Source organism: Podospora pseudopauciseta, chromosome 3 (assembly GCF_035222475.1).
Source record: "Podospora pseudopauciseta strain CBS 411.78 chromosome 3, whole genome shotgun sequence".
Taxonomy (NCBI): domain Eukaryota; kingdom Fungi; phylum Ascomycota; class Sordariomycetes; order Sordariales; family Podosporaceae; genus Podospora; species Podospora pseudopauciseta.
The window spans coordinates 915,478-935,067 of record NC_085893.1 but is presented as its reverse complement, the minus strand read 5'-3'; the positions used below and the strand labels follow the sequence as shown (position 1 = coordinate 935,067).

Sequence of the window (19,590 nt, the reverse complement as noted above, 5' to 3'; positions counted from 1 at the left end):
CGAGATGCAAGATGCAAGCCCCAGAGGAACGTAGTTCCAGACTATTTCCATCTGAATATATCACGTCCCACATGAAAAAGCTTGCACTGTGCTCGAAGTAATCTGGAATAAAAGAGCACTCTGCCCATCGAAATTCTCCGCCATTTCCCCAATTTTCATCTCCCTCTCGGCTTCTCTTTTTTCACTCTGTAAATCCGTCCTCAAAGTCGTGCAGCATGTCGATTCCGAGCTCAAATTGGCAGACCCGCGCGGCGGAGAAGCGCAAGAGCCTTCTTGCCAGTATACGCGACGATTGGAAGCTCTCACCAGAGGACCTGGCGAAAGCAAAAAGCCAGCGCGACATTAGCGGTGTTGTGCCAGAGCACTTGGAAGCCGTCGAAGCGTCGATCTTAGCCAAAGACGCCCCAGATATTGTCAGTCACTTGAAAGACGGGACCTACAGTGCTCTACAGGTCACCACGGCCTTTTGTAAGGCCCCGGCCATTGCCTACCAAGTTGTAAGCCTTCCACATACCTCGTCTTTCGCTCCAGAGAGATAAAAGTACAGGTATGCTAACGTGTCCTGATTTTTCATAGGGCGACTGTCTTCATGAAATCTTCTTTGACCAGGCCTTGGAACGTGCCAAGGCTCTCCACGCTGGTTTCAAGGAGACAGGAACGGTCTCTGGACCTCTCTACGGCCTTCCCATCAATTTGAAGGACCAGTTTCACATCAAAGACGTCTATACGACTATGGGTTACGTTGGATGGATAGGCAGCAACCTCGGCATCAAGGACCCCAACCATGCTCACAAGATCGAGAGTCATATCACTACAGGACTTCTATCTTTGGGTGCAGTGCTATGCTGCAAAACGGGCCTCCCGCAGACACTTCTCTTTGGTGAGACGAAAAACAACATCATCGGCGAAACACTAAACCCGCATAACCAGAATCTGTCATGTGGTGGTTCCTCCAGAGGCAAGGATGCGCTTCAAGCCTTGGGGGGCAGTGTGCTAGGCGTTGGGACAAATATCGGCGGCTCGGTTCGCATTCCTGCTGCGTTCAACGGAATCTTTTCCCTCAAGCCTACCCCCGAACGAGTATTGTACCGAGACGTCGCCAATATCAATACCGGCCAGAATACATACCGACCGACCGTTGGTTTCCTCAGCACGTCCGTTGGAGGGCTCGAGCTTGCCCTTCGTGCCGCATTTTCCACCAAACCTTGGGAGCAGCAGTGGTGCCGATTCCCTTCCGTCAAGATGTCTTCGATGAACATCGGTGCCAGGCTAAAGGTGGTGGAACAGCTTCAAAGCCGTTAAAACTCGGAATTCTTTGGTACGCACCTGTTCTCCCACGCCTATTGACTCTCATGACAGACATATCTGCTTCCTTAATATGCCTACCTATCGTCATTGAAGATATATCAATCCCTTCATAACACCTACTTACTATCTTTCAACACATATTCACTTTTCCCTTGACACTTACTTTCTATGCCTAAATGGCTGTTCACTATGTTTTGACCCCTATTTTCTGTCCTTCACCACATGTTTACTATTTTGGCATGTACTTGCTTTCCTTTCATGCATTCTAGTGTTTACCGATAGCCATTGACTGTCCTTTCACACCCGCTCACCATCTTGCTACTTTTAAGCTAATTAAGTGTGTCATTAGGACTGATCAAGCTGTTGGCCCGCACCCTCCCATCATCAGGGGTCTCCGTCATGTCGCAGATGCCCTCAGGGCAGCCGGGCATAAGGTGGTCGATTGGGAGCCGCTGCTCCAAGCTACCGCTAAGCGGGTACATGTAAGCCTCCCTCTAGGTTCTCTTCAATGTCGGAATTGCTTGGCTGCAGACTGACAACAATCTGGCGTGCCCGTAGGTCTCCTTCCTCTTAGCAGACGGCGGGAACGACATCCACTCCCACCTCGCCCTTTCAGGAGAGCCCCTGATCCCCGACCTCGAGGAAGCATTCCAGCTCAAGCCGCCGATCGACCTCCTCGAGTATCAGAACCTCACCTTAGAAGGGCTTGAGTACGAAGCCGCGCATTCTGATAATTGGAACTCGACGAGCGAGAGCTACGGCCAGATCGTGAATGCCGTCATCATGCCAGTGGCCCCGCACGCCGCGGTGATTCCAGGCAAATATTATCATATTGGTCATAGATGCCGCATTGCACCGCCGGAAGCTGTGTTTCAAGCTGACGATAAACAAACAGCCTACACCGAAGTTATCAATTTGATGAACTACTCAGCGGCTGTCATCCCCATGACCAAGGCAGACAAGGCGATCGACGTCGTCCCAGAGGGCGATGAAGCCTACAGACCTCTCAACGACGTCGATAAACAAAATTGGGAGGCCTGTAAGTCCTTCCGTTCTCCCCCCACTTACCCTGCCTTGGGTTCTAACGCCTGGCTCCGCAGATGATCCCGAGATCTACGACGGGACCCCAGTTGGCGTGCAAATTGTGGCCCGGAAATTTGAAGAGGAAAATGTCCTGGTCATTGCTGGAATCGTCACTGCGTGCTTGAATCGTGGCAGTTTGTTGTGAGTAGGTAGGTATGCTTCGAGGAGCCCTGAAAGTCAGCTCTTCTCTTCTTACGCGGCCAAACCACCCTGATGGTTGATCTGAACGCAAATGTGCCCGTAGATTCTACAAGATTGCAAGATATCACGGACATGAACCACTATTTCCCGCATATCCTCCCTCTATCCATGGTCCTCAGTGCATCTTCAAATGGCCAAAAATTTACGCACCATTGGCATCCTCCGGTCCGGCACGGCCCGAAGCAACATGTATCTCCTCATGCGCCAAGACCGGCATAACGGCTCTCGAGTACAACCTCACCCCAAGTCCATCATGTCATCTGCGGGGGCCGTGACCAACAAATAGGAGGGGCCTCGAGGTAACGTTCACTGAAACACTGGAGAAATATTGTACCACTCTCTGCCGGGCGGTGATTGGGCGACAAGTATCACAGGAACGGAATCGATCTGCAACTTAGGCTATGATGGAGAAATATTTTGCCATGTGAGAGCAACGGCATGATTGTGTGATGTACCACGAGGGGAACTGCCCGACAGCTATCCACTGTCTCCTGACAAGGACAAATTGTAGCGCCCCAATAGAAGGCAGTGGTTGAGATGATAGCCGCCAGCGTGATGGCTACCTGCTGTCGAGATCATGGGGAGGATGGAGATGAAGTCTTTCCGTCTGAGGTTGACTTTAAGGTTAAATGTTGCCAATTGTTTGATCAGATCAGACGAACGGTAGGTGCTGGCCAGAGTAGACCTAATTCATCATGTCTTCCCGCTGTGCGGCCTCCAGTGTCGTGCGGCAATTGCTGGTAGCGGTGGTGCTTTTCATCGTTGGAGTCCTCGCACAAGCAGCAACTCGCGAAAGAATAAGCTTGAACGCGGACTGGCGTTTCCAACGCTTCACCTCGAATCCTGACAACCTCAACTACAACACCCTGAAGCCATGGCTTACACCATCAGCCAACAACTTCATCAATGATGCCTCCCGCCGCACCAAGCTCCCATCCAATGAGCCACCCAACGTCACCTACACCCAAGCAAACTTCAGTGATAACTCGTGGGAAGCCCTGAATCTGCCTCACGACTGGGCTGTCAAAGGACCTTTCTATGTCGGCAACAATGTTCCCGTCGGAGGAAACATGGGTCGTCTTCCCATCCAGGGGGTTGGATGGTACCGCAAGAAGTTTACGCTCAACCCGGGCGACGAGGGGAAATCTGTGTATCTCGAGGTTGACGGCGCCATGTCCTATGCTGCGGTCTGGATCAATGGGAAGATCGCTGGTGGATGGCCGTATGGCTATGCCTCATTCCGTGTCGACCTCACTCCGTATCTGCAGTCCGGAAGCAATCAGCTAGCTATTCGCCTTGACCAAGCCGTTGAGTCGTCGCGATGGTACCCAGGTGCAGGGATCTACCGCAACGTTTGGTTGACCAAAGTAAACCCCATCCACGTCGGCCAGTTCGGTACCTTCGTCAAAACTAGGAGCTCGTCAGCTCAAACGGCAACGCTTGACCTCACTGTTCAGGTGGAGAACAGCGCAACAACCGCCGCAGCAGGTCATGTCCAGGTCGTCACTGACATTCATTCTTACGATGCGGTCTCGGGGAAGGCGGGAGCAAAGATCAGTGGTTTCTCTAACGCCACAGTCAGCGTCTCCCCAGGGTCTATTGCATCTGTGAATGCATCAGCGACTGTACAGAACCCAAAGCTTTGGGGTCCACGTCCGACGCAGGAGCCCAATATGCATGTTGCCATCACCCGTCTTTACGTTGGAGACCAGCTGGTAGACACATACGAGACTCCTTTCGGCATCCGCTCTCTGCAGTACCTTGGCGATGGACTGCGTGTCAACGGTCAGCGCGTGTACATCCAGGGTGTTTGCCAGCACCATGATCTTGGGTCGTTGGGAGCCGCCTTCAACATTCCGGCTGCTCGGCGTCAGCTGGAGATGCTCCAGGATATGGGAACCAACGCGATGAGAACCTCACACAATCCTCCAGCGCCTGAGCTGCTCGATCTTGCTGACAAGATGGGTTTCCTTGTCCTGGACGAGATCTTCGACACGTGGGGCAGCCACAAGACTCGCAACGATTTCCAGACCATCTTTGCCGACTGGTCTGAGCCAGATCTCAGAGCGTTTGTTCGACGTGACCGCAACCATCCTTCAATTTGGGCCTGGTCCTTTGGAAACGAGGTCGCAGAGCAGGGAAGCAGCAACGGTGCAGCACAAGCTGAGCGTCTTCGAAATATTGTTCGCCAGGAGGACGCCACCAGACAGTCCACCGTCGGAATGAACAACGCTGGGCCTGACACGGCCTTTGTCTCGATTGTTGATCTTATCGGGTTGAACTATCAGGGAGAGGGCAAAGGAAACGGCGCGCCAACGTTCGAGAACTTCCGGGGACGGTTCCCTAACAAGTTGATCTTCAGCACTGAGAGCTCGTCGGTGGTCAGCTCCAGGGACACATACCTCTTCCCAGTGGTGAACAGCAACAACGCGATTGTACGGGCGAATGGTCCTGGCGCCGATCCTACTACTAGACAAGTCAGTTCGTATGACCTGTACGCCATGGAATGGGGTGCTTCACCTGACAAGGTCTTTGTGGCACAAGATCGGTATTCGTACGTTGCGGGCGAGTTTGTTTGGACAGGCTGGGATTACATTGGAGAGCCGACGCCATATGATTCCTCTCGGAGCAGCTACTTTGGCATCATCGACCTTGCTGGGTTTCCCAAGGACCGGTTCTACCTTTACCAGTCAAGATGGAACCCAAGCGTGAAGATGGCCCACATCCTGCCTCACTGGAACTGGCCCAATCGCGTCGGTCAAGTCACGCCTGTTCATGTGTACTCTTCAGGTGACGAAGCCGAGCTTTTCGTCAACGGCAAGTCGCAGGGTCGACAGAAGAAGGCGCAGTACACCTATCGTTTCCGGTGGGACCAGGTCACCTACCAGCCAGGAGAGGTGCGTGTCGTGACATACAAGGATGGGAATGAATGGGCGAATGCGACAGTTCGGACTACCGGGACGGCCTCTCAGTTGCGGTTGTCGACGTATCAGAACCGAGCGACGATCAAAGCTGACGGTGAGGATCTCTCTTTTGTCAGTGTTGCTGTCGTGGACGACAAGGGCGATGTTGTTCCCACCGCGGAACCCAACATCACATTTTCCATCACTGGGCCTGGTGACATTGTCACTACGGATAATGGAGACTCGACTGATATGGTTGCGTTCCCGTCAAAGGAGAGGAAAGCGTTCCGAGGACGAGCGTTGGCTATTGTGCGTGCAAAGGTTGGAGCATCGGGGACGATTACAGTGGCGGCCACGGCGAATGGTGTCAAGTCGGCGGAGGTTGTGCTACAGGTTGAATAGGAGCTCGAAGGTGACCTGTTCAGCGTGTGCTTCTGGCGGGAGAAGGCCAAGGACAGCTGGGAGCAGGTTGCGGCGCCCAACATAAGGTCCACAGGTATATAACCACCCACCTGGCCGTTTCAAGCACACTACCTACTCAATGCAATTTACTGTTCATCGTCCTTCGTTATGCCTTGCCAATTGTCATTCATAATCAACTTGTATCTGTTCGACGACCTCTCCCCTGACGGGCATATTACCAGGGAACCTCGTGTAAGACTTCAGGTTCTCAACACTAGAGCCATCTAACGATCATAAGTTGCACCAAGACAGAGAAATGATGTTGATGTTGATAGCAGGTTACAATTTTTCAGCTCGGCTGCATGTCCTCATGCATGTAGCAGGTCATTGGCCGCTGGGTCACATGCTTGGGTCCCGTTCCCCGCACGTAAGCACGAGAAATGTTCCCTGAACAATCAACAAAACCCTTCTACATGATCATCATCTGCCATCACGATGTGGCTTCTCAACACAATCACTTTGAAACTAGAAGAGTTCTGCGACAATGACATTCCGCCCTATGCCATCCTGTCCCATACCTGGGATGTCCCAAGTCAGGAAGTGACCTTTGTGGAGATGCAGGGCTTGCGCGAAACCATCACCAACAAGCCCGGTTTCGCAAAGATCACCAACTTTTGCCGCCTCGCAAGTCAAAAGGGTTACGAATATGGGTGGGTAGACACCTGCTGCATCGACAAGCGCAACAGTGCCGACCTATCCGAGGCCATCAACTCCATGTACCGCTATTACTACGACTCAGGAGACTGCCTCGTCTACCTCTCCGATACCAAACCGATGGCTGACTGGGGAAGCCTATCGATTGCCAAGCTTGATGATGCTTTAAGGCCATGTCGGTGGTTCACACGCGGATGGACCCTTCAAGAGCTCCTTGCCCCTGGGACAAGATCATTCTTCGACGCCACATGGCAACCCATCACAAACAGGCACCTCGTCAGCGTTATCTCGAACATCACTAAGATTGGCGACGCCTGTCTTCTATTTCGTGACAATATCTCCGAGGTGAGCATATCGGAACGAATGGGATGGGCATCAGAGCGACATACCACACGCAGCGAAGACATAACCTACAGCCTCATGGGCATCTTCAACATTTGCATGCCTATTCTCTATGGCGAGGGGGGCAAGAAGGCATTCCGTCGGCTACAAAAAGAGATCATGCATGTGTCCTTTGACCAAAGTCTTTTCGTGTGGAAGGAAGATGTGTCAAGTAGTGGATTTCTAGCCAGTTCACCTGCTGCATTTGCCTGCTCACCGACTCTTGGGTTATGGGCTCCTCGCAACCTCGCTCCTTTCTATATGACCAATGTTGGGTTGTCAGTACGCTTGACCATTGTCGAAATCCTGGTTGAGGACCGCACATGGGTGCCAAAAAATGTACTCGAAATCCACGATTCCGAAGACGATGAGGAAAAGGTTCAGATGGCGATCATTGGGTGCGATATCTTGAATAGTGATAACCGCTGGGTTCTCTTGGCTCTTTATGTTCAGCCTGTTCCGGGAGGGAGTTTCGTTATAAATGGGAAGCTTTCCAGAGCATACCGTCGCGTTGCAAGCCATACATGGACTGCAGTGCCAACGGGTGCATTGTTTCAAAGGAGCGGACCGAGCAGGTCAACAGATGTTTTGATACTGGAGGATGAACATTATGATCTAGTGCGCCGGGCTTCACGAGAGCATGACCACAGAACCTGGAACCGCTTCGGTGTTTCTCTCCCTCCAATTTTGCGACTAGATCTTGAAGCTAAATCTGAACCGTCTCAGACTTGAGCTCAGTCTCTTCGCCTCAGATTAGAGCTCAGTCTCTTTGCCTCAGCCACCATTGACAGAAGGTGGTTACAACCAGTAGCTTCTTAGAACCTCGAGATGAAACCCAAGCCGTTCTCCCAGTTGGCCACAACCAGATCACCTCAGCTGCAGCAGAGCGCCATTTGTTCACGTCAGGAAGAGCGGACACGCAATACTTCGGCCATATGGCCATGGGGCCTTGGTGGCCTCTTTGACCTCTGCTACCTCCCTCGTCTCTCGCCCATGCCATTCCCAGCTGAAGATTTTGGCATATGAAAGTCAGCAATCCCTTTCGGCTGACAGATCCCAGATAGGCTGCCCGTGTGTCCAATCTTGATTGAGCAATGGGAAGAAGCAAGACAGAAATCAGAACCGGGATCGGGATCGGGATCTGAATCGGACATCGGATCGGCGATGGTATTGCGTGGAGTTGGCTGTCAGAAAAGAAACTGTCAGTTCAAACTCATCGGAGAGAATAGACCATTTTCCTGGAGAAGAGTAGATACGTACAAGAGTTCTAGTAATGATGTCGCGTCAAAGTCGGGAAGGATATTCTACTTTTCAATTTTGAACGCAATCTGTTGTGCTACAATAACGATCAGCCGCCATTCAAGCCAAATGAAAAGAGGAGAAAGGGGGAAGTGAAGGAGGGGGGGAAATGAAAACAAAGAATTTCGCTGTGGCTGTGGTGCGTGGTAGGAAGAAACACATACATCCGAGTTGACTAAAAGATGGAGGCACAGGGGCAGCGATGGTATCGGTTGGTAATAGTGTGTTCATGGGAATACAAAGGACTGTGGGTAGAAGAGGGGCGAGAAGGAAGTCCTGCGCTTCCAATCTGATAATATGGGGTGGGAAGAGGAAGGGGTGCTGACTGAATGAGACAACCCCCCAACAGGGCATCCAGTCTGTGGCACTTTGGTCCTCTCCCGGTGCACCCAGGTTGATCCGCCAGGGTTCAGCTTCTGATGCCAGCCCAACCCTCCACGAAGACGCTGTTTGCTAGATATGAATTCTCTCGACATAAGGTAATTTGAGCCTTTGCTCCTTTCTGATGTCTCAATTAGTACTGCTGCCCCCTCCTACATCTCCGCTGAGCAGACCTTCTGTCTACCTAGGCCTATTCTGAACTATCACGAACACTGCCCAACCGACCCAAATCCCTCAGACGCTTCTCCTGGCACCCCTCTGAGGTAATCAGCGAGGGATGATGTGATGTGGAGCCTGGCAGGATATGCCGGAGGATCAAGAGGGTGAAGACGAGCAACTCATGAGCAACCTTTTCAAAAGTCGACACCCGGATTACGCGTCAGCCTATTGGTCGGAGCAACTCTTGAGGTGAAAAGAGCCAAACAGAAAGCCCCAGAATAGGTGGATCTCTGCGATCTGTGCCCGCTTGCAAAGTCTGGCTGCTTGCAACTTCCCATTCCCACAATTGTAGGTATAAATTCAACCTCTCCTCGCAAACTCCTGCTCTCTTTTCTTCTTACCTTTTATCCAAGCATACCAACACTTGGTTGTTCAGTCACGATAACGACCCTCGTCCACCGCCCCCTCCTGCGACCTCAGCAGCGCGCCCTTGCGGCCTCAAGTCTATCCGAGCTGGTATGTTTTGCAGAACTTCATTTTGTTGCACAAGCCTTTTCTTTTCCCCTCTACTCGGGCCATGCACATGGAATCGATTCTGACGTTTGAGTCTCTTGGCAACTCTCTCCAGATCCCCCCACCGCCGCCCCCCTTTTTTGCCCCCAGCATCCGGTCTTCTTTTTTAGATTCTCGGTTCGTCCCCTCATTCGTGGGGCCGTAACCAGTCAACGAAAAACTGGGAGAGCCTTGGAACCTTCGCCCGCAGCGACTGTCATCTCTCGATGGCAGTCGGTGATCACCTTTGAGATCTCGGCTACCACCACTGTGGGTGCTGGCGTGCTCCCCACCCCTCTACAGTTCCAAGCCGATTGAACCTAGCGAAAGCTGGGGGGGTCTGCTTCGGCAGTGGCACAGGTCCGACTCCTGCCTTTGCCGACACGGTGAGTCGAGTGGTGCGGAAGTGTAGGGGTTTCGTTTAACTTGGGGAGACAACACCGCTGCGCCCGCTCCTCCTGCCTGGCCGGCCCCTCTGTTCCACCTTGGTGAGGGGCTGAAAGCTATGTTTGTGGGTTATTGAAATATTGCATCGCTCAACAGGGCAACAGGAGTGTGGGCAAGGGGCTTGGGGTTGAGTGGTGGGCCGTCAGACTCATCATTCCCCTGCCAGGGCGCATGTGTTCTGACCTATGGTTGATGGCTGAGATTCCTGAAGATATTGTAATTGACAGTATGCCGATGTAGCTGCTTGTAGCCTGACATATCATGAGTTCCCATGTCAATGCAAACCAAGATGGATATCACCATTTGCATGCCAAGATAACGCGACTCGTTGGGTACGTGCAACAAGACATTACCTTTCCTCTCACTTACATGACATTGCGATATTGTCGTTCAACCATAGACCTTTTGAACCTTTCGGTTTGTTCTGAAATTCGATTCGAAAGTAGGCCAAACGTACTTCCAAAAGTCTTTTCAAGACTTACCAAGACTAGTCAAGTGACTTTGATCCACTACCTAGTTTAAAACGTGGACTGGAGGCTGTTAGATATCGTGATACTTGACTTGGTAGATACCCAAAGTGGCGGTGACAAAGGTGAGGTATAATAAGGCTCTCCAAGCCGTGTCCCGTGCACCATAGGAACATTTAAACTATCCAAGGAGCCCCTTCAGACTCATTTAACACGCAAAAGGTTGATGAGCTGTTTTCGAGAAAGTACCAGGTAAATAACTTTTCACAGCGAGGCAAAATACCCATCATGTATTCACAAAGGTGAATATAAACAGCTTCAGAAGTGGATGCCAATGTAGATGTTTTGTCTTGACGATGTTTGGATGACATCAAGAAGACATTCCCACCCCCCAAGACGGGCAACCAGACGCCAGAGAATCTCATCATTGTCTCGTTAGCAAACGAGCGCATCTTCCATGTGGCAAGCAAGCGCGAGAAATCTCGTCGAGCTCCAATCCCAAGCCAGCGTCTTCCGTCCAAGCACATATCCAGCAGCGTCAGTAAGCGACAGTAAACATCCTAAGCTAGGATGAACATCTCCAACTGAGACATAGCGTTGCTGGCTTGGTCCTCGCGGCCATCGTCCTCTTCTGTGCCCTCATAATGAAGAAATCGAAGACATGCTAGACACATTCAATTGAAAGAACATTGGGTCTTGTAGGGTTAAATCCCGATTTGGTGATATGGGTGAGGTTACTGGCCGTGGGAGCGGATTATATGCTGGTCAACAAAGCTGCAAGGGTTAAGCTCAGCTAAATGCTCTCAATTAATCAACGACGTAGATTCGGCTGGCTATCACCAAGACGTGGTGAATGTCTACGCCAGACCGGGCCAGTCCAGTTTATGACAGCTTCTCTGACCAACGGGAGGTCTAGGATGCCGGTCATCATTGACTACGGTGAGAAAGGCAAAGCACAGTTACCAACAAATCGCCAAGGACCAGACCAATGCCGGGAATGCGGAGGTGGAGCACCTCGGCATCATATGCTTACATCGAACTCGGCACGCTCTTACAGCCGCGTCCATCAAGCTCCGATCTCGAGGAAGTCCGACAGTCCGTTGTCCTGATGTGTGGAAGCCGAGAGCTCATTCACGAAGCCGAAAAGCCATTGGCTATCCGGCCCGTCCGGTGTCGCTCTTGGAACATGGCGGAAAAATTGGATGCCCCACATTCCGTTTTGGCGGGAGTTGGAAGGTGGTGGTGGGGTCCTGATGCCGCATTTGATGGGCATCTCGGGCTTCGAACTTGAGCCGTGGAACAGGAAGAACCCAGCGACACAATCATGCATCCAAAAATCGAAGAAAACAAATCCATTTTCCCTCTCGGCCGAAGACGTCACTCGTTGATCCCCTGGGGCAAGGACAGGCGGAGGTTGAAAAGTGGATCGATTTCATTGGCCGTCTAGCGGGATTTTCCGAGGTCCGATCCTTCCGAGAATGGTCCGCCACTGTCACCCCTGGCCCTCCCCAACAGCGCTAGGCTAAAGATGGATCGGTCCAACTTTTTTTTACCTCAACGACCCGCTCCCTCCCTCTCGACCGGTGCATTTGTTTTTCTTTGAACCACTACCTCCCCTTCCAGATCCTCGTTGCCGCCGCACGAAGACCATCATCATCACCGTCAAAATGTTTGCCTCCAGAATCCAGACCCGCGCCTTCTCGGTGTCGGCCCGCCAGGTATGCACCATCGCCAACACCACTGCACATACCACCACCAAGCACTAGTGCGGGGTGATGAATGGCATGCGCTGACTGGTTTTGACTTGAACAGCTCTCCAAGGTTACCGTCCTCGGTGCCGCCGGTGGCATTGGCCAGCCCCTCTCTCTTCTCCTGAAGCAGAACCCCAGAGTCACTGAGCTCGCCCTCTACGATATCCGTGGCGCCCCTGGTACGTCGTCGGAACCTTGGAGCTAATTAGCTCCGAGAGCCTCAGCCTCGCGTTCGTCCCATCAATAGCTGACAGTTCTTGCCACCCTCAAACAGGCGTTGCTGCTGATGTCTCCCACGTCAACACTAAGTCCACCGTCAAGGGCTACGAGGCCACCCCCAGCGGCCTCGCCAGCGCCCTCAAGGGCTCCGAGGTCGTCCTCATCCCCGCCGGTGTTCCCCGCAAGCCCGGCATGACCCGTGATGATCTCTTCAACACCAACGCCTCCATCGTCCGCGACCTCGCCAAGGCCTGCGCCGAGTCCTGCCCCGAGGCCAACATCCTCATCATCTCCAACCCCGTCAACTCCACCGTCCCCATCTGCGCCGAGGTCTTCAAGTCCAAGGGTGTCTACAACCCCAAGCGCCTCTTCGGTGTCACGACCCTTGACGTTGTCCGTGCCTCCCGCTTCGTTTCCGAGAAGAAGGGCACCGACCCCAAGGATGAGAACATCACCGTTGTCGGTGGCCACTCCGGTGTGACCATCGTCCCCCTCTTCTCCCAGTCCAACCACCCCGACCTCTCCTCCGACGCCGAGCTCGTCAAGCGTGTCCAGTTCGGTGGTGATGAGGTTGTCAAGGCCAAGGATGGTGCCGGTTCCGCCACCCTCTCCATGGCCATGGCCGGTGCCCGCATGGCCGACTCCGTCCTTCGCGCTGCTCAGGGCGAGAAGGGCGTCATTGAGCCCACCTTCGTCGACAGCCCCCTCTACAAGGACCAGGGCATCGACTTCTTCAGCTCCAAGGTTGAGCTCGGCCCCAACGGTGTTGAGAAGATCCTCCCCGTCGGCAAGGTTGACGCCATCGAAGAGGGTCTCCTCCAGGCCTGCTTCGCTGACCTCAAGAAGAACATCGAGAAGGGTGTTGCCTTCGTGGCCTCCAACCCCGGCAAATAAATGCAGCCGTTTTATCCTACAAGCAAATAAAATAATGATGGCCTAGCCTTTTTCTTTTTGGCAACCGGCCCAAAAGACCTCGTGCGGATGAACCTCGGCAAACTGTGATGGCGGTGATGAATGCGGCTTAACAAAAAGACATAGGAGAGGGCGTGTGGTGCATTGCGGGCAACAAAAGTATGGTTGATGGATGTCTCGGGTTGCTGGTACCAGTCCAGCTGGGAGACAAGTGTTTTTAGCAGGCGACAAAACGGGATGGCGTCTTGTGTTTGCTTTTTGCTTGAAGGAGCCTCTGCGAATAGAACATGTTCTTTTCCAGCATAGAGCAGGATGTCTCTTTTGTTGTGGCTTTGCTTGGCTTGTGTCGAGGTAGCCTTTAGACAGCCTTCACCACTGTATTAACTATTCTCTTTTCTTTTTGTCACAAAAATGTTATGTCTGATTCCACTCTTACCACCTTTGCGTTGACCAGGACATGGGATTCGACTGGACTGTGTTAGTTAGCATGCATGAACAGAAGAGGAGAGGACCCCGTGCTGTTTCGGACAAACTAAATGTTTGCTATAGGGAGAATGTTATCAGGTAGTTGGCTCCTTTTACTACCCAGCTCCAGCACTACTTTCCCTATCTATCCCTTAGGTACTGGGAGGCAGACCATGTGTTTGTTCTGAGGTATACAATCTCTTGACCAACCAACGACCGCTGGCGTGGCGTTGGAGTCATCTGAATCCGGTTTCAGAAGTAGGCACAGGTGATGGTGAACAAGTTACATTAAACAGGGCCAACGTCTAGCCTGCTGTCAAGAAGGAAAACGGCGGTTATATTTTGTACATACTGCTCGTGGCCAATGAGTGGGCGCAGCGAGGAAGAGGTGGATCGTTTATAGCAGATACACTGGAAACCATAACCACCATAGCCCATCCCACACCACCAAGCCACAAAGCCAATCTCAACACGAAATCCATAGTCATGACATCACATTCTTTTATTGTACATTCAAAACTCTATAAATAGTACATTTGTGTAAAAGCCCTAGCTCCAACCCACCCAATCCCAAAACCCATCTTTTCCGTTCCCACCCAACCCCTGACACAATCATTCATCAAAGGTATAATACGTGCCCTCCGCTCTAGAACACTTCTAACCCCTTATGTATTCCAAATAATAAAACAACCTTTAATTCCTCCCCCATGCCTCCGCCAGCCTCCTCTTATTCTCCTCCAGCTTCCTCTCAAACTCCTTCACCTGCTCCTCCCTCTTTCTATCCTCCTCTTCTTCCTTCTTCTTGCGTTCCTCCTCCTTCCTCGCCCTCTCCCTCTCAAGCTGCTCCGGTCTCCTCTCGGCAATGTCCCTCGCCTTGAGGTCCGAGAACAAGAACTTGAGAACGATTTCGATAGCATAGCAAGCAACATAATCCAGCACCATCACCGCTGTCATGGTAGTCTTGAACTCCTCGGTGAAGGGCACGAGCTTCATCTGTTGGTTGAGCTCAGGGAGAAACTCGGTGGAGCAGGAAAATGCAATGGCGGTGACGCCAAGAATGCCCCAGAACATGCCCCGGTTCTCCGAGAGCGATTCGCGGAAGGGACGGCCCTGGTAGTTGACGGCAAAAGTGGAGATCTGCTGGATGAGCTGAAGGAGGTAGACGGCCGAGTTGAGAAGGGAGGGGGAGAACTCGGCCTCGAGATCGACCATTTCGGAGCGACTAATACGCTCAAGTCAGCATGCGAGTAGACAGCAGGCGGGGAAGATGAAACTTACGGCTCAAGCCTATCGCAAAACCGGGCAATGTAGATAAGCGTCGCGACATGAACAGCAAACTGGCCAAGAATGGACCCGATGATGTAGAAATTAAAGATATTCGGCTGCGGTCTTTCTTTGGACAGACCCTCAACGGATTTGGCGCGGGAGATAGACAAGAAGCAGACGCTCATGAGCATACCACTGATGGTGATCTGACCGTCGCCAAACTTGATACCCTCGAGGTACAAAACACTCAAACTGTACGCACTAATCAGGCAGTTGAGAGCGAGAATCTTGTACATTTGAATGGTGGCAACAAGGGTGCAACGACCTTGGCGGATAATGTTGGGAATGGCAATGACGTTACGGAGCTTGGAAGTGAAGGGGGCGGCGACGGAGGCATCGCCCAGCTTCAGCGAAGGGGGCTCATCGTCAAGCTCAGCGTCCATCATGGATTGTTGAAGCTTGTCGGCAAAGTTGGTGGCCTTGGCCACAGCATCAGATTGCTTAGCTCTCCGCGGGTCTTGGTTGATGAGTTGCTGAGCGGCAGGAGAAGTCACAGTCTCGATGTCGGTGCCGTTGGCCTTGGCGAGCTGGGCGACTGTGACACCTCTCTTGGCAGCCTCGCGCTCCATGGCCTTCTCGTAGTGGGGGTTGCTGGGTCCAGGGGGGTACAAGTGAGCGATCATGGCAGGAACGGGGGGCGCAGGCTGGTTCCATCTCTTCATCAGGTCGACCTGCTTCTGGTACATGCCCTTCATCCGTTGGTCGCGTGCGTGTTCGGCAATGCGTGTCAGATCCTGTTGAGTGCCGTTGAGAAGAGCAACACCGATGTGGGCTTGTTTGAGCGCACCGACATCGTTGGTACCATCGCCAGCCATCAGAGTGTAGTAGCCCATATCCTTGAGACCCAAGAGAATATCCTCCTTTTGCTTGGGCGAAACACGGGCGTACACCCACGTATGGCGCAACAGAGTCTTCCAGCCAACTTGATCTTTGAACTTGTTCAGAGCATAACCGGTAACACAGAGATCCTTCGTCTTGATAATCTGAGGGTCGATAGGCTTGGTGGGGTCAACCTCAATTTGAACCTTGTCGTCGACGCTGCGCCAGACGAGCTTCTCCTCACCATGCACGCTGTGCTCAGGGGAATCCAAGATGAGAACATCCCGGTCGACGATTTCCACCTCCTTGGCGACGTGAACAGCAGTAAGCGGGTTATCTCCGGTAATCATGACGACACGGTGGCTGCTCTCGTTGAGCATGCGAACCGCCTCCTTGGCATCATCCTTGAGAGGGCACTGAAGAACCAAGAAACCAGCAAAAGTAAGTTCCGATTCCACCTTCTCACGCTTCAAGTCGTTGATCCTGCTCATACCAAGCTCGTTATCCACAGATAAGTGCTTGTAAGCCAACGCCAAGACACGGGAGCCACGGCGAGTGAAGTACTTGTACGTTTCCTCGTAGTCCTTGGGCACAGTGACCAGCATCTTCATGATCGTCTCGGGGGCGCCCTTGACGGCGACAAAAGTACCCTTCAGTCTTTGGTCGGCCTTGTTCTCAGTGGCATGGATGGTGGCGACAGCGCTCTGGCGCTTCAAAGCAGAAGAAAACTGGAAACGGCGCTTGATCTGAACGGTGCCAGCAATGCCGGTAGTCGCAACAGTGGTAGGTTTGCTAGTCAAGGTATCATTCTTGCCCAAGGACCAACCAAGAGCGTTGAGTGTAGCCTTTTCCATCGGGTCTCCAACAACCTCCCCTTCGTCAAGCTTGACAAGAGCATGCGCAGTGGCAAGGACGAGGGTGGTCTCGAGGCCAGCATCGTGGACCTTGGTCATATGACTATGGGCGCCATCGGTCTCCCTAGGGGTGTCAGTGCCAGAGTGGCCCAGGCCAAGACCAGCGATACCCTCAACCACGAGGTCTTCTCCCGTGAGAGTGCCAGTCTTGTCGAAGCATGCCACATCGATGCGGCCAGCGAAGGGAATTCTGAAGGGTTCAGTGCAGAAGATAGCGAACTTGGCAAGAGCAGCCAAACTGGTGTTGACGGCCAAGCTGAGTTCCATGGGAAGCTCAGGGGGCACGACGCTTGTGGTGATGAGAATGCAGTCCAACAGAAGCTTAGATCTCTTGCGGTCCTTCTTGACACCCTCGTCCCAGACATACCAAGAGGCAGCAAGAGCAAAGATAAGCAAGAACAAGATGAAGAACAGAGCCTCGGCGTTGTTGGCCGAGACGCGTTCAGTAGAGTAGATCATGGTACGAACCAAGCTTCCCTGGGAAGTCTCGAAACCAGTCTTGGTGACAATAGCCATGGCTCCGTTGTCAGGAGGCGCGGGAACGCCTGAAGCAAGCTTAGGCCTCTCCTCTTCAGTGTTGCCATGGGTAATCTGCAAGACCTTGGTGCCTCCCCAGAGGAAGGAGTTCTTGTCGAGACCCTCGATATCGATTTCAGCCTCGCCGGGACGAAGTTGAATTGAATCCTTGAGAAGAGGAGTACTCTCACCGGAGAGCATGGCCTCATTCACAATCGCAGTACCCTCGACCAAGATCATATCGCAGGCAACACCGCTGTCCTCCTTGGTGCGCGAGACTGAGACCAAATCGCCAGGCAGAAGCTTGTCGCTCTGGATTTCAGTCCACTTGCCGAGGCGATAGACGTAGATGTTGTAAGGCTTGATGCTCATTCCTCGGAATTCAACAAGGGTGCGCTGACGCTGCCAGACCACGGTGCTTTCGAACATGACGAGCATGAACAGGGTGAAGAGCGAGTAGTACCAGTATTCATCCAACAGCCAGAGACCCACGCAAAACAGCTGGAACACAAAGAACGGGGCGACCGCGTGTTCCTTGAAGAGCTCGGTGAAAGTTGGGACTGGGATGTCGAAAGTGTTGGTGCCATAGTGCTGCTCGAGGCGCTCCAACTCGGAGGCGCTGGTGATACCCCTGGATTTCTGGAACTTCTCAAGCTTTGGGGCAGGGCTAGCATCGATGTCGTAGGCAAGGGTACCGAACTTCTTGGTCTCGGGATTGTAGAGAAAACGGCGCTTTTGGAAAAGGAACGAGAGGTTGGGCTTGCCTCCGACCTGGACATTTTTCAAGATTAGACCCTGTACTTGTTCTTTGCTTTCCGAGAAGCCAGAATGTCGGGGGTTTGCGAGGGCTCACCTTGTCGCGAACAAGCTTGCAAATCTCAGCAGAGCCGGCATTCGCAATTGGGACAACCTTGATCAGTTTCGCATCCTCGATGGTGCGGACCTTCCGGGCGGTGAACGTGGCATCAAGGTTAACGCTCCAGTGTGTGCAGAGCCAGGTCAGCGCCTGGACAGTGATGATAGAGCCAACCCAGACAAATGTCCATTCCTGCGCCCCGATGTGTTTGTTGTAAAGTTCCTCGCTGAGATAGTATCGTAGAAAAACGGGCCATATTATGGCAAACGGCCAAATGTAGGCATGCTGGGCCAGAGGCAGCGGGCGCAGCAGTTCAGCGGACTGAATCTGCGAGTTATCGACAAGCGGCGCCATGGCTGGCCGATGTTACAGAGAAGAAGGGAAAAGAGAGAGTGAGAAGAGATTATCCGTCTATGGTGTCCACATTGATGATGGCCGCCGTGGCGGGTCGTTCTCTATTCGGTGGTCGTCGCGTTGCGGTAGCTCGAGAGATGACGGAGCCGTGGGAAATTTGGCGGCAAGACGGAGACGTGAACAGCGCAGCGCCGAAGGCCATAGGATGCAATGGAATTAGGTGTGCTTTTGCCTCCAATTAGGCTTAGCGTCCCTTTTTCCTGGGACGCCACCCCAGGCCCCCCGCCAGCTCTTCGTCAGCTGCCGCCACGTGGGGCCAAACAGTTGACGTGGGGAATGTGCCGAAGAACAGCCGCCATCTTAACGACATCCGACTTCAACATTGATCCGAACGGCAGCATTGCTGAATATGCCAGACGTATTGCAACTATGAAAGAGTGTGTTATGGACATATTACCTTACGACATGACGGTTGACTGGCGCCACGGGGGTGTCACCAGCAGTTTCATGTGTTATTATTCAGATCATACTTCATTCAAGCTTGGTACCCATCGAAGCTCGACATACCATAATGACCTATCCCACAGAAAAATGAGGTTATCTTGGCCCATCCCACCGTCCCATCTCATTAGCCACCCTGGACATCATGGCCGTGTGGAAATAAACACACCAAGGTATAACAAAAGCTATACAATAGCCCAGGGGGTAGCCCCTAGTGTAAAAGGTTGTCCCAATTAAGGTATCCAAAGTTACCAGCGACTGTTTTATGACGCCAACAGAGCATTGCCGGGACCCAATCAGAGTTATTATGACCATATTGCGGAACAGGGACTTATATACCTGTATACTAAAAACACACCTTAGTCAACCTGGTACAGAGCCATTGTCACTTGAAACTCTTACCCGTGGACGAATACCATAAGCAAGTAAATTCCTTAAATCATCACAGTCGCCACCCAACTAAATCAACATCCTGAATGGTACTTGTAGGTTATTGACTGCTGCCATATGCTGCTGATACCACAGCATCATTTTGGACCCGATATCGATGACAAGATTCGACTTTGTTTGACTTAATGTTGTTTCAACTCAGCGTATCCATCCATCTAACATATCCCTGAGTTTTTGATGAGTGCCATGCGCAGAGAGGATGTCACCACG

General features: G+C 52.4%; 7 protein-coding genes across 7 annotated transcripts; 6 read left to right on the top strand and 1 right to left on the bottom strand.

Annotated features, from left to right (window-relative positions):
- Nucleotides 1–215: 215 nt before the first annotated feature.
- QC763_302640 (uncharacterized protein) lies at nt 216–1,302 on the top strand (the record flags this gene model as incomplete). Its single annotated transcript, XM_062910705.1, has 2 exons — nt 216–497; nt 577–1,302. 2 exons carry the CDS (start codon nt 216–218, stop codon nt 1,300–1,302), a joined length of 1,008 nt encoding a protein of 335 aa, XP_062766664.1.
- A 514-nt stretch (nt 1,303–1,816) lies between these two features.
- Nucleotides 1,817–2,536, top strand: QC763_302630 (uncharacterized protein; the record flags this gene model as incomplete). Its single annotated transcript, XM_062910704.1, has 3 exons — nt 1,817–1,862; nt 1,886–2,347; nt 2,409–2,536. The coding sequence occupies 3 exons, from the start codon at nt 1,817–1,819 to the stop codon at nt 2,534–2,536; spliced, it is 636 nt and encodes a 211-aa protein (XP_062766663.1).
- A 751-nt stretch (nt 2,537–3,287) lies between these two features.
- QC763_302620 (uncharacterized protein) lies at nt 3,288–5,897 on the top strand (the record flags this gene model as incomplete). Its single annotated transcript, XM_062910703.1, has 1 exon — nt 3,288–5,897. The coding sequence occupies one exon, from the start codon at nt 3,288–3,290 to the stop codon at nt 5,895–5,897; it is 2,610 nt and encodes an 869-aa protein (XP_062766662.1).
- A 495-nt stretch (nt 5,898–6,392) lies between these two features.
- QC763_302610 (uncharacterized protein) lies at nt 6,393–7,724 on the top strand (the record flags this gene model as incomplete). Its single annotated transcript, XM_062910702.1, has 1 exon — nt 6,393–7,724. One exon carries the CDS (start codon nt 6,393–6,395, stop codon nt 7,722–7,724), a length of 1,332 nt encoding a protein of 443 aa, XP_062766661.1.
- Nucleotides 7,725–8,976: 1,252 nt separating this feature from the next.
- QC763_0049610 (uncharacterized protein) lies at nt 8,977–10,131 on the top strand (the record flags this gene model as incomplete). The annotated part of the gene is made up of 4 exons (XM_062905748.1): nt 8,977–9,080; nt 9,268–9,347; nt 9,460–9,509; nt 10,071–10,131. 4 exons carry the CDS (start codon nt 8,977–8,979, stop codon nt 10,083–10,085), a joined length of 249 nt encoding a protein of 82 aa, XP_062766660.1. The 3' UTR covers nt 10,086–10,131.
- Nucleotides 10,132–11,377: 1,246 nt separating this feature from the next.
- MDH1 (Malate dehydrogenase, cytoplasmic) lies at nt 11,378–13,507 on the top strand. Its single transcript, XM_062910701.1, has 3 exons — nt 11,378–12,015; nt 12,110–12,227; nt 12,323–13,507. The coding sequence occupies exons 1-3, from the start codon at nt 11,965–11,967 to the stop codon at nt 13,159–13,161; spliced, it is 1,008 nt and encodes a 335-aa protein (XP_062766659.1). The 5' UTR covers nt 11,378–11,964; the 3' UTR covers nt 13,162–13,507.
- A 713-nt stretch (nt 13,508–14,220) lies between these two features.
- Nucleotides 14,221–18,644, bottom strand: SPF1 (putative cation-transporting ATPase 1). Its single transcript, XM_062910700.1, has 3 exons — nt 18,073–18,644; nt 14,923–17,990; nt 14,221–14,866 (listed from the first exon to the last, which is right to left on the bottom strand). The coding sequence occupies exons 1-3, from the start codon at nt 18,427–18,429 to the stop codon at nt 14,338–14,340; spliced, it is 3,954 nt and encodes a 1,317-aa protein (XP_062766658.1). The 5' UTR covers nt 18,430–18,644; the 3' UTR covers nt 14,221–14,337.
- Nucleotides 18,645–19,590: the final 946 nt, after the last annotated feature.

Coding starts and splice junctions, on each gene's coding strand:
- SPF1 (XM_062910700.1), bottom strand. CDS start 18,429: ATGGCGCCGCTTGTCGATAACTCGCAGATTCAGTCCGCTGAACTGCTG. Junction 17,991..18,072: donor GCAAGCTTGTTCGCGACAAG/GTGAGCCCTCGC, acceptor AAAAATGTCCAG/GTCGGAGGCAAGCCCAACCT. Junction 14,867..14,922: donor TTTTGCGATAGGCTTGAGCC/GTAAGTTTCATC, acceptor TGAGCGTATTAG/TCGCTCCGAAATGGTCGATC.
- MDH1 (XM_062910701.1), top strand. CDS start 11,965: ATGTTTGCCTCCAGAATCCAGACCCGCGCCTTCTCGGTGTCGGCCCGC. Junction 12,016..12,109: donor TCTCGGTGTCGGCCCGCCAG/GTATGCACCATC, acceptor TGACTTGAACAG/CTCTCCAAGGTTACCGTCCT. Junction 12,228..12,322: donor CGATATCCGTGGCGCCCCTG/GTACGTCGTCGG, acceptor ACCCTCAAACAG/GCGTTGCTGCTGATGTCTCC.